General features: G+C 31.3%; 3 protein-coding genes across 3 annotated transcripts; 1 reads left to right on the plus strand and 2 right to left on the minus strand.

Annotated features, from left to right (window-relative positions):
- Window positions 1–416: 416 nt before the first annotated feature.
- LOC100569242 (protein decapentaplegic) lies at window positions 417–2,279 on the minus strand. Its single transcript, XM_003240719.4, has one exon. The coding sequence runs from the start codon at window positions 2,250–2,252 to the stop codon at window positions 1,194–1,196; it is 1,059 nt and encodes a 352-aa protein (XP_003240767.3). The 5' UTR covers window positions 2,253–2,279; the 3' UTR covers window positions 417–1,193.
- A 5,084-nt stretch (window positions 2,280–7,363) lies between these two features.
- On the plus strand, window positions 7,364–11,195 carry LOC100569319. The gene is made up of 2 exons (XM_029487825.1): window positions 7,364–8,498; window positions 10,191–11,195. The coding sequence occupies exons 1-2, from the start codon at window positions 8,445–8,447 to the stop codon at window positions 10,800–10,802; spliced, it is 666 nt and encodes a 221-aa protein (XP_029343685.1). The 5' UTR covers window positions 7,364–8,444; the 3' UTR covers window positions 10,803–11,195.
- On the minus strand, window positions 8,742–11,701 carry LOC115033794. The gene is made up of 2 exons (XM_029487824.1): window positions 11,232–11,701; window positions 8,742–9,619 (listed from the first exon to the last, which is right to left on the minus strand). Exons 1-2 carry the CDS (start codon window positions 11,670–11,672, stop codon window positions 8,810–8,812), a joined length of 1,251 nt encoding a protein of 416 aa, XP_029343684.1. The 5' UTR covers window positions 11,673–11,701; the 3' UTR covers window positions 8,742–8,809.
- Between the last annotated feature and the right edge of the window lie 783 nt (window positions 11,702–12,484).

Consider the following 12,484-nt stretch of genomic DNA (forward strand, 5'->3'; position numbering starts at 1 on the left):
GTGAATATTTGCAATAACGCTTAAAAATACAGAGAGCGTTTAAAAACGTTTTAAAATCGTAGATGCAGAAATAAAATTACAAACAATAATAATTCATAAATAAATCAACGTGGTGTTACAGAGTACAAACAGTCGTTATTGTTTTGAATTTAACGACATTGAACTTGACCGCGATTCGTTTTTATAAATACTTACTATAATAATAGTAATATAAAGTATTAATTTTCTGAGATTATAATATTATACAAAAATATATGAACACAAGTTGGGCTCTTGCAGGTTTCTTACGTTACCTATTTATACAAAACCATCAAAACTTTTTTATTATATATTATGAACACTCATCTAAAGTCTAAACATTTAAATTAATAGCTATATAGTAGTATAATAGAAAATGTAACTAATGCGTAATAAACAATATAATATAATATACTAAACTCGTAAACAATATAAAATTCGTTAGATCATTTTGAGCATATTATACAATAAATAATAATAGTATAATATATTTTTGGCCCGTACATCTTGGCGATTCGTCATCGAACGCGCATAAATCGCATACATAATACGTAATATTTGTTAAATTGCTTAAACACTATGCGGCCGCGGCGCCGAGATCAACAAATCTTTCCTTATTACCTATTATAGGGCTATAATAAATGTTAAACATTCGGGTTCGTCTTCTAGTCATTATTTATACATGGCCACCCCTTATAGACGTTACGGAATTTTTCAACACTTGTGTGATACCGAAAAACTATATTGACTATTTGTGTTTATTATAAATAAATAAATAAATAAATAAATAAATAAAAATACTCTATATGAAACGCACCAAGTAGTTCATGATTTTTGATTTGCCGTCTACGAAATCGTCATCCAAAATATTATTATCTTTGAAATGGCGGGATCAAAAATCATTTTGAAATTTGTACATCATTATTAAATATTTGAATGACCAAACATAGTATAGGTATATTATAGAAAACGCGAAAAACAATAAAATTAAGCGATGATAAGGGAGGAGAAAAAACCATTCCGAGCGGGACTTCATACATCGCATACGATGATTAATGTTTACCCATGCTCGATTATAACAACAATGAAATAATACTGTAATCGGCGAAGGGGTTGGTGTCGGATGGGACACTTTCATCGTGCACTGTCGTCAAACTTAACCCGAAAGACATCGATCACGAACAAGCACATTCTACGACGGCCATTTCTTTCCACGTGGTCACCTTCAGTGAGCTCGGGTCTGACTCGTCAACGTGAATGATCTGCAACCGGTCGAGTTTTCTGGGAGCGCAACACGGTTTGGGTGGTGGTTGAGGGGCCTTTGTCGTGGCTGCCACCACGCTACCACCGCCGTGGCGGACCTTTCTCCGAGAACGCCTCTCCCCACCGGTGACCCCCCCACGGCGGTTGTTGTGTTGTTTCCACAACAGGCTCTGGATGAATGCGTGCCGGGTGGCAGGATTGTACTTTGCCGGGCACCGTCCCCGGCAAAGGCCCGCATCGAACCACTTGGGTTCGACGATAAAATCGAATCCCGGAATGTCGGCGAAAACGACACGCATCTGTTCCCGGCAACATTTGTTCCCGCCGCCGCCGCCGCCGCCACGCTCGGTCCCGTTGTCGTTGCCCGCAGCCACCGACGTTTCGACCTTGCAGTCGGTCCGACGGACACGGCCAGACGAGGCCGGCCGACGACGTTTTTTACCTCGACCGCGACTACCGCCGCCGTCTCGTTTTTTCCGATTCGTTTCGCCGGAGCATCGGACGGTTGCCGAACGCGCGCTGCCATCAACCGCTCCGTCCATGAAAGCATGCAAAACAGGATGTCGACCGTCATCGGTGTCCGTTTCGTTTCCAAAATGGATCGATCCGGCAGCCGTTGCTGAATACCGCAACGACAGTTCCAAGGACGTGGATGTCGCATCACCACCGTGGTGATGTTTCCGCGGCCGCAATAGGCGAGTGACGTCCACGTCCATCCACCGTCCACCGCCGCCGCCGCTCGTGAGGTCGGCGACAAGAGACGGGGTTTCCCGTGATACGGCAACGGCTGACTTTAGCAGGCGGCCGTACACGTGGATCCGTATATGGGGGGCGTCCGCATAGATTCGCGCCACCGATTTGATGACAGTCACGCGTCCGCCGCTGCCGCGCACCATCGTCTCATCAATCGGGAACGTGATCGTCGCAGTGTGCTGCATCACATCACCGTCATCATCTGAAACAAAACACATCGTGTTTTTTTGTTATTAATGTGTACGTTGTGCGTATTATTGCACTACATAGTGTTTAAAATTTATACCATATTTATTATACAGCTACCTATATATATATATATATGGTACCATATAATATACCATGCTATTTGTATCGATTTGTCAATATTTATAACATCAGGCCTCTATTTTTATATTCTATCCTACTATTTATAATTATTTCTTATCTTATTTAGGATTTTATTAAGAAAATACTTGTTTATCTTAAAAGTCATCTACAGAAAGTCTTTAGAACCTATCTAATTTGAATCATATTATTTTGTAAGTATTAGTTACCACGTTTATATGCAGCTGTTAATGCGCATTGAGTTAATCCGGGAGTTGGGAGCATATAAACACATTTTTAATTCGCATTAAACTAATGCTCATTTATTATTTAATTCGATTCATCAAATCGAATTAACTCTTACTCCGGGATTAAGAAATGCATGTAAACGCTTTAATGCGAATTAATTTTTTAGAGGGAATTAAAAAAAAAAATTTTATAATTGTTTTGGTCATGGAATACAAAGTATAAAACATGGACTAAAAACATTTGCATTAACTTAAAATTTTACCCGACCTCTAATATGGATATTTTAGGTGCATATAAACTCGCTCCCTAATGCGCATTAAATCAATGCGAATTAATGCTGCATATAAACGCGGTAAGTGTAAGAATACCTAACCTAACCTATTCATGACTGTAATGTTTTCGTACACTGAAATCTTAACTCTGAAGAGTGGAAAACTGAAATCACTGAAGTCGTGTCTTAGTGATAAATATAAATATTATACCGATAATAACTATATGGGTGAATGTAAGTTCCCACACGAGATATAGCAGATAAAAATCACACCCGGGTATGCATACGTAATTCCCTATATTGTACCTATATTTTATGAATGTTTTAAAAAAAGAGCTCGTTAATTTCCGGTTTTGTCAACGTTTCACCACACCATTTCCATTACCTACACCCGTAAAGTCATTAACAAAGAGTCACATACACACAACAATAACACACAAATAAAAATAATAATATTATTATGTATGCCAATACCTATAAATATTTTACTCCATGTATATTTTGTTATATACGCCCACATAAAAAAAAAACTCCGATTCCTCATAATTTAGTCATCAATCAACGGTTTTAGAAAAGTAAATGTGACATGCATGCAGATTTCTACGTTAGCATAAACTTTTTTTCTTAAAACCTGAACTGTAATTCAATTTTTTTATACACAAAGACAATACAATTTAAAATTTCAATTAGTTATAAATAATAAAATCAAATTTCGTACTAAACACAAAACGTGTCGAAGAATAACATGCCCTGCGGCAAAATACCTACCTATAATCTATACATATATATATAATCAATATGAGAAAAGTTCCGTTAATATCTGCTCGGGTTAATCGAATTTTTTAAGTATATATTTCTATACCAAGCACCATCGTTCAGAATGATATGACAGTGCGTACACGATGTCAATTTAACACTGGGCGTCGGATATAACCAAAACATCCATTTCATATTATAGAAACAAAATAAATAATAATAATACATTTGTACATATTATTTATTTATGTTTTGTGACACCATGGTCATTTTAATTTTGTTTAAACAATATATTACTCATTAGAAAGATATATTATCTACTGTTAAAGTGTGACCGAACCCGTTAATCTGTAGGTAATGTATACCTTTAAATAAATAAGGTTAGATATAATATTTAATTTGATAGACAATAAATAAATAAATAAAAAATAAATAAAAATAACAATGAAGATGAAAAATGCAGCACGTGCATAAATAGTGTTCATTCAAAAAAATCAGCTATAATAATATTTGCTCACAATCGATGTATTTATAGGTAGGCATTGATATATTATGTACCTACCTGTGATTTAGTACATTATCTTATTCTCTTATTACTAATTTATCTTAACGACTTGTCGATACAATTTATTAACTGCATTTTTTAACGCGATGATGACCGATGTGGTGCGGAGCTCTAAGTACCTACTTATCATTTATTAATGATAATATTAATTCTTAATAGATTAAAGAAAATAATGAATGTCGAGTTTCTAATATTATAGTTAACAACTGATTTTAATATATTATGTGTATACATATTCCATTCTATAAGATATACATTAAAGGTATACGTGGATCTATTAAAACTTGAAAGAAAACAACGAAATGAAATAATAGTAGAAATATTGAACATACATAATTTATTACGAACGTAATGAAAATTTTGACATTGAGTACTTAAACCTTAAAGTAGCAACTACCTACGATTCGTAGTTGAGTTGATCGATTTATTTTTAGTTTAATAAAATATTATATTATTTAGAAAACAATTAAAAGCAGTAAATACCTTATCATAAAATTAACCTAAATAAATAAGTCAATAATAAGAGAATACAAATAAAATTTTTTTTTTTAAATTTGTTTTTCGACGTGGCAAATTGAAAATGTATATAATCACTAGAGCTGGGATTTGTATGTAAATACATATTTTTAGTAAAATATGTTAAATTAATTATTGCAAATAATAAAGTCGTTTTACGTGATTTGTAATAAAATAAGACATATTTTATTTTACATATTTTAAAATATTTCGTCATAAATAAATATTTTTACATACTTTGTAAAATTTTCGATTTTTTTTTACATATTTCGTAAATTTTGACAATTTCGTTGATTTAGTAATATTTTACATTTATATTTCGATAATGGTACTCGGCAAATTGTAAGTGTATAATGTATATAGAAAATAAGTAGGTTAAAATAAATATTAATAACTTGATTGTAGTAATATTAAGTCTGCTCTATCATATAGGTATTGTGTCTAATTTTAATTTTTTGGGTGAATCAATTTCAAAATTAGAAAACACCAATATTCCGTTTAGTGAAAGCCTACAAATTATTGATTTATCAATTTCTAAAATTAATGAATCAGAGGTCCCAACAGCTGAATTATTAAAGAACAAAATGAACGTCATTTTAAACAAAAATTCGGGACTGAAGACCATTAAATGTATAAAGGTGCGTACACACGAGCGCATACTGTGCGGCGAACAAGCCGAGCATGCGTGTGTTCGCTCGTGAGGACGAGGTGTGCGGCCTATTCGGCCTATTCGTAAACGTTCGGCGAATAAGCCGCGCAAGCACACATGGCGAGCCGATCGTTGTCGGTATTTTGGTCATGCTCAAAGGAATACCGCGAGCATTCGTGTGTCCGTGTGGACGGTTAATTTTGTTTTCTGCTGTGCGTCAAAATATTTCCCATTTTTATTTATTTTGGATTTAAAGTATGGCATGATATGCATAGGCGCAATTAGGTTGGAACTAGGAGGAGCTTTGCCCCCTCAAATAGTATAATGAAAAATTACAAATCAAGAGCCATTTATTCGTTCTATAAATTGGAACCATATTTATTATTATTTAGGAAGTACGGGGGCAAGGCCCCAGTTGGTCTGTAAAAAAATCCAGTCAGCCACCCAAAAAAAGCTTGTGCCTAACTTTGGGCATATTATGGTTAATATAATTGATGTGATTATTTTTTCAGTAAAATCTCATTTCCTTTAAAATATATATTATTATGAATTGTTTTAATTTCAGGTATGCGGATTATTTTTACAATTTTATATATACCATTACTATTTTACGGGTTCTTGTCTACGCTTATATTTTACTCAAAAAGAGGTAGCTAAATAAAATATAGGCAATTACTGAAGATGGTGATGTTGTTAGTATGATAATTCTATATTTTGCTCGAACTTAGTGTTGAATAATGAATATCACAAAAAAATTTTTATTTCTAACTGTGTAAAATCATACTAACTTGTATTGCGTATAGTGTATGTATTAAATAATCGTGTGATATACAGAAGAGTAGAATTAGTAAAATGAGTAAAATAGTTCTGTTAAACCATCGTTTTCAATATATTATTTAACAACAGTTTTATTTAATGTTAAATTATAAAGGTATTTAACACTAATGATAAAGAGTACCTACAATACAAAAATACCCTGTACTCTGTAGGCACTAGGCTTGTAGCAGCTGCATATTGCATTATTATTTAGGGTGACCTATGTCCTAGTCCCTCGTCCGCCACATTTTGTACCTTTTTTAGTAAGATAACATTATATTGTACTCCAAGTACTATTGCCGTAAGTGTAGCTGTTGGTCACCACCAGTTTTTCAATTTCGATTGAATATCTGCAGGCAGTTTAACAGTTAACAGTAATATTTTGTTTTTGAAATAGAACGGTGGTGTACAAGTTAGTTGCTCGTTTAAATGTTTTTAAATACTGTGTCATTAAATTTTGTGATTTTTTTTTTTATATCCTACGTACTGATTAAATATGTATTAAATATATAATACAAATAAATTACTCTTGAGAACATACATCGACGTACATTCATATCGGAGTATTCATTGTGCGGTAAGTACCAGTTTAAGTTAATAAAAAAAAAGGTGGGCAAGTGGGTGTCGCTGTGCTGTACATTAGGGGATCGTAGAGTAGGTTAATATATGGATGTGTTAAATTTGAATCCAATAATGGGTATCATTGTATACGAAAAACGATTGTGAACGGAGATGATGTGTCATTCTAGGATATATTATTATATTACCTATATTTAAATTGTAATATAAATTGAAATTCAAACGCTTATAAAAAAAAATTGTGCCGATGTATTTTGAACATTTTTTAATAACTCATAGATTAACTTATGTAGAATCTTCTATTAAATTTTTAAGTATTTTGGCTCAGCCAAAAAAAATTAAACGACATTTATAAAAAAAAAATTTTAAAAATCAAATATTTAAAATGCCTATAAATAGCTGAAAAATCAACGAAATATTTTGAAAAAAAAATGTCACATTAAACAAGTGGTGGAAGTTTCAAATTTCTACTTCTTATACTTTTTGAATAAAAATAAATATCAAAAATCGTTTGAGACTAAATCGTTGTTTTACGTGATTTTGTGAAAGTTTAATTTTCAAACGTTCATAAAAATTTTATCAATTTTGTCAAAAACTTGTTTTGCGTGAAAATTACCGTTTTTCTCCAATTTTTTTTTTTGTTTTACACGACGCGTTCGAAAACTATTGAAAAAATCACTTATCCGTAAACAGCTCAAAATAAGTCAAAATATTTTGAAAATGTTATGGTGTGTAGAAAATGCTTATGTAAACTAAACATTCAGTCAAAATTTCATGCATCTGCAGTAATTTGTTTTTTGAATTACAACAAAATAAGAAAATCGCTATACATGAGAACTTCAAATGATCATAAAAATTAATTTTGACTTAAAATATGACTGATAGAATACCCGTACGAAAAACGCAACGTTCAGTTATAATTATATAATAAAATTATTATATTGATATGATATTCAATTAAATTTCATTACATTTTTTAGAATATAATACAATAATATAGATAGCCGTTTAAAATAGACGTGTGAGCCGCCGGAATTAATTTTACCTTCCTCAAAATAAAATATTTAGTTTATACGTGTTTTAATAATTTTTGAAATTTAATTTTCATATAGTTGTTCATACTTTATTATTCAAAATGAATAAAGCCAAAAGGAGAGACTGGGACACCAAAACATCTTTGCAACTAATTGATGAGTTTAGACTACAAGAAGTACTTTGGAATCCAACAAATCAGTATTATTTTTCTAAAAATAAAAAACATGATGCGTGGTGTCATCTAGCAAACAATTTGATACTGATATAGAAGAAGTGAAATTAAAAATTCAAAGCATTCAGGGGTCGTATCGTCGGGAAAAAGCCAAAGTGAAAAAAAGCCTTGGAACTGGAAAAGGTAATATACTGCATTTACATAATATCGATGACTTAGTGCACACTTGTTATAAGTCACATAATTGAAATTAACTTAAGAATATATGTGGTTTCTTTTTAATGTATAAGTTGAATTCATGTAATATTCATTCACTTACCTGATGTAATAGCATTTTTTAAAAAAATGTATGGACTTATAACAATTACCTTTTGTAAACATATTATAATAGTTTATAACGATATATAAATTGAAATATTAAACAGTTTAATTTAATTATTTTTTATTTATAGGAGCTAATGAAATATTCCGTTCAAGTTGGTATGGTTATGATGCAATGAGTTTTTTAAAGGAGAGAGATGATCCAAGGCCGACAATTAATTCAGAAAATGTAAGTTTTCGTATATAGGTATAAGTAATAAGTAACAAATAAAGTTAATTAGAATCATTGCATATTTTACTTACTTACTAAAATAATATTAATGTCTGAGTACATATTGTAATATTCTGTTTTATATAAATACAATGTATATTTATATCAATCTTTAGTAGGTATTAGTTGTTATAATTACATTTTACATACTTTTATAAATTATTTTTTTCCAAACTTAACTTATTTAACTTATTTTTATTAGTTTTATATAAGCTACAAGATACATTAACCTAACCTACAGACAAAAAAAATACTCTCATATATACAAATTAAGCATTTTGCCACGGTAAGCTTCCATCTGTTAGAAAATAATCTGCAAATTGTTCCCTTATTTCTTGTGCATTAAGAGGAGGTCGGCGAGGTATATTTCTTATAGGTAGTAGTGATGATGCATTTTCCCCTCGTCTCCAACTTCCATGTATTATCTGGCCTTCTTCTTCTCTATCAAAAGTTCCTGGTGGATTGTATATATTTTTAGACGTTTTACTTTGTCGTAAAAAGTTGTGAAGATGAACAATTGCCATGACAACAATTTGGGCTCTTTCGGGTTCCAATAAAAGAGGTTTCCTTAATACTCGAAAAACTGCAGATGAAATTCCAAACACGTTTTCAACAGTTCTTCGAGCACGACTTAAACGGTAATTGAAAACTCTTTCCTTTGATCCTACATCATGTGTCCCAGAATATGGCTTCATAACGTTAGTTGTTAAGGCAAATGCTTCATCTGAAAGAATCACATATGGCAAGTCAATGTTTTTTCCTGGCAATGGCGTCGGGGGTGGTAAGTTCAAATTCCCTCTTTCGATTTTTCTAAATAGTTCACTATTTTTGAATACACCTCCATCCGATATCCTTCCTTGACATCCAACGTCGACAAAAAGGAAATTATAATCTGCATCAACTAATGCAAACAGAACAATACTAAAAAAAGATTTATAGTTGTAGAATTCACTACCACTATTAATTGGAGATTGTAAGACTACGTGCTTTCCGTCCATTGCTCCTATACAATTTGGATAATTCCACATTGTTCCAAATCGCTCAGCGATTCTTAGCCATTCATTTGGAGTAGAAGGCATCTAAAGAAAATAATTTATTATACTATTAATTTAACTTAAACAGTTTTACATACCTAGATAAAATGTATTGAAAATGAATATAACTTATAAAATTTTTTAAAAAATACGTCGTTGAAAAATTATTAAAACAAGCTTTTTTAAATAGTATCATCTTTAGATGAAATATTTTAATTCATTTTCACAGCTTATAAAAATAAAGCAATATCAATCCGTAACTCCTGTCTTAACGTTTGATAAATTTTATAAGACAAATGTAAAAATGTGGACAACTGAGTACCTCTCTGCTGTATAGTAGTTGTCGAGCATGTCTACCAGGTACGTTATAATATGCTGAACTCAAAAATCGGAGCATTTTACTACCCCAAATGTTGATGAGATCGTTTTTATTTTTAAAAATAATTCGGAAAAAAACAAAAATAAATATAACTTAGGGTTATTATAACTCAGAATCGTATATTTTATTATCACAGTAACCTACTCAATTATGAGGTACACTAAAACCCTACTAGTTCTCGATTGTTTATTAATAAAATTAATAATTTATTTATTTACAAATATATTTTATTTTCAGCTACAAAATTTAGTTGAAGAAGCTTCTTCTGACTATAGCTACAGATATTATAATGATAACCTTTCGTTGGACATTTCGGAAATACAAGGGCCATCAACACAGCAATTGTCGCCAGCGCAAAATGAAATAGTGCCACCACCCAGCAGGAAAGATAGTGTTGATGAAATTATTAGTCCTGGGAATCCAAATCAACCACAAAAAAAGAATAAGAAAAACACAACCAATACAATTGATCTTAAAATTGATGAAGCGTTCAACATTCTGAAGAGGTCTGCGTCAAGCTTTGAGTCAAATTCATCCGATGAATGTACAACATATGGTGCCCATGTAGCAAACAAAATAAGATCTTATCCGCCACAGACTCGAGCGATCGTCCAACACTATATTAATAACATACTTTTTGACGCGGACATGGGAAGATATGATTACTATTCTGCAAACCCACATATTCTTTTTCAAAATCCAGTACCACAAACAAATCTAAGTTCCTATTACTCGAATGCTCATATAGACCCTTCAAAACACTCTTCATCAAATTCGGTTGATACACCAAGGGAGTTTTTATCTGAGTCTACGTCATCTGTATTAGATCTAGGTGATAATCTGACATAGAATTAAATAAAAAAATAAATTGCTGGGTACTTGTAAATATCGAGAAAAACAATTGTGTAAAAATAAGAAATTTTATAATAATATATTGCTTGGTAATTTTTTGCATGACACCGACAATATTTAAGTGTGGTAATTTTCTGATTTATAAATGTATATTCAGAGATTTGTCTGTATGAAAGAATTATTTTTTTTATAGATATTTAATATTTTTATTATTATGAGTTTATGACTGTTAAATTGTTAACCCAAAGGATATTTCAAAAGTTGTTTTTGTTATTTTTTTTATAATAGGCATGTTTTTAAAAAGTAATCGTTTTTTGTTAATAAATATTGTTTGTTTCTCAGTTTTTAAAGAATGTTGATTAGTTGAATAAATTAATGATAAAATTGACTCCAGTTAAAATATATTATACTTTTTATTGAACTTACCTTTACATATGTCTTCAATACTTTAACAAGAGCGCTACAAACTTCTGGAATTATAGTAGAAATTATCTGTTTAGAAATTTTAAACAGATATTGCAAGCTACTATACGAATCTCCTGTAGCGAGAAATCGTAACGTCACTGCTAATCGTATTTGGACTGTAATAGCAGGTCTCATATTAGTATTTTGTTTGTATATAAGTGGGCCAACAAGGCAAATTATTTTTTCAAAATCTTCTGAAGACATTCTGGTGAAATTTTGAAAGTGAAATACATTTACGTCATTTTTAATACTGTTTATCATGTTGGAGCCTCTATCTTCGTTATCTCTATAAATTTGTGACATCCACCATCGTCTTTTACGAACATTTTTTTTTTCTCTCTTTTTCGCAAGCTCACACATTACAATGAAAGCTGCACTTGCAATTTGTAATTGATCACTCATGATTAAACAACAAAAAACACGATTTACGTTTCCACTTATCAGTTTAAAAAAATGTAGATTTTATAACTTATTACTTAGTTCAATTAAAATGTAAGCACCTTTAAACATAAAGTAAACTCGATTACATTCTCGCATGGCGTATAGTCTACTACTGAAAAATGCGCAGGGAAAAATCCGGGATTTGGTCGAATAACCACGCATGGGATGTGTGTGCGACGCACTATGTCCACACGAAAGAATACGTTCTTCCACATGCTCATGCGAGCTTGTTCGTGTTCGAAGGTGCTCATTTTGTTCGCCACACAATGTGCGCTCGTGTGTACATACCTTAAGAAACATTCTTTGTGGTATTGCGGATGAAGACACGATGGACCTCAATCTTTCATCTAGTGAAATAACAGCCATGAAGTATATGCACCGATAACATCTTGATAAACGCTTCTTTAGTAGGTATAAGTCAGTGTTAAGACCAAATCGCCGTACATTTAATTTTGAAAATTTAAAACAATATATGGTTTGTCATTGTTTCAATTTAAATTGATTATACATCAATTGTATTTCAATTTAACAACATATTTTTTTTTTACTTTGCATATTTTTTAATTTTTTACCACAAATCATTATATTTGTTAAATCAAATAAATTAGACATAAAAAACAATAAATTGTATTATTCAAAAATTATTTAGGATTGTATTTTAATTTATAACTTTAGCATATTTTTTAAACTTTTCTTAATACATATTTTTTTTTTTTATACTACATATTTTGGCAATTTTAATTACATATATATGTACATATCTTTGGGTTTTT

Source organism: Acyrthosiphon pisum, chromosome A1 (genome assembly GCF_005508785.2).
Source record: "Acyrthosiphon pisum isolate AL4f chromosome A1, pea_aphid_22Mar2018_4r6ur, whole genome shotgun sequence".
NCBI lineage: Eukaryota > Metazoa > Arthropoda > Insecta > Hemiptera > Aphididae > Acyrthosiphon > Acyrthosiphon pisum.

What these genes read in the sequence shown, in the direction of transcription:
- LOC100569242 (XM_003240719.4), bottom strand. Translation starts at nt 2,252, where the DNA reads ATGTGTTTTGTTTCAGATGATGACGGTGATGTGATGCAGCACACTGCG.
- LOC100569319 (XM_029487825.1), top strand. Translation starts at nt 8,445, where the DNA reads ATGAGTTTTTTAAAGGAGAGAGATGATCCAAGGCCGACAATTAATTCA. An exon ending in CGACAATTAATTCAGAAAAT is followed by an intron (nt 8,499 to 10,190) that starts GTAAGTTTTCGT and finishes TTTTATTTTCAG; the next exon opens with CTACAAAATTTAGTTGAAGA.
- LOC115033794 (XM_029487824.1), bottom strand. Translation starts at nt 11,672, where the DNA reads ATGAGTGATCAATTACAAATTGCAAGTGCAGCTTTCATTGTAATGTGT. An exon ending in TATTGAAGACATATGTAAAG is followed by an intron (nt 9,620 to 11,231) that starts GTAAGTTCAATA and finishes TATTTTCTTTAG; the next exon opens with ATGCCTTCTACTCCAAATGA.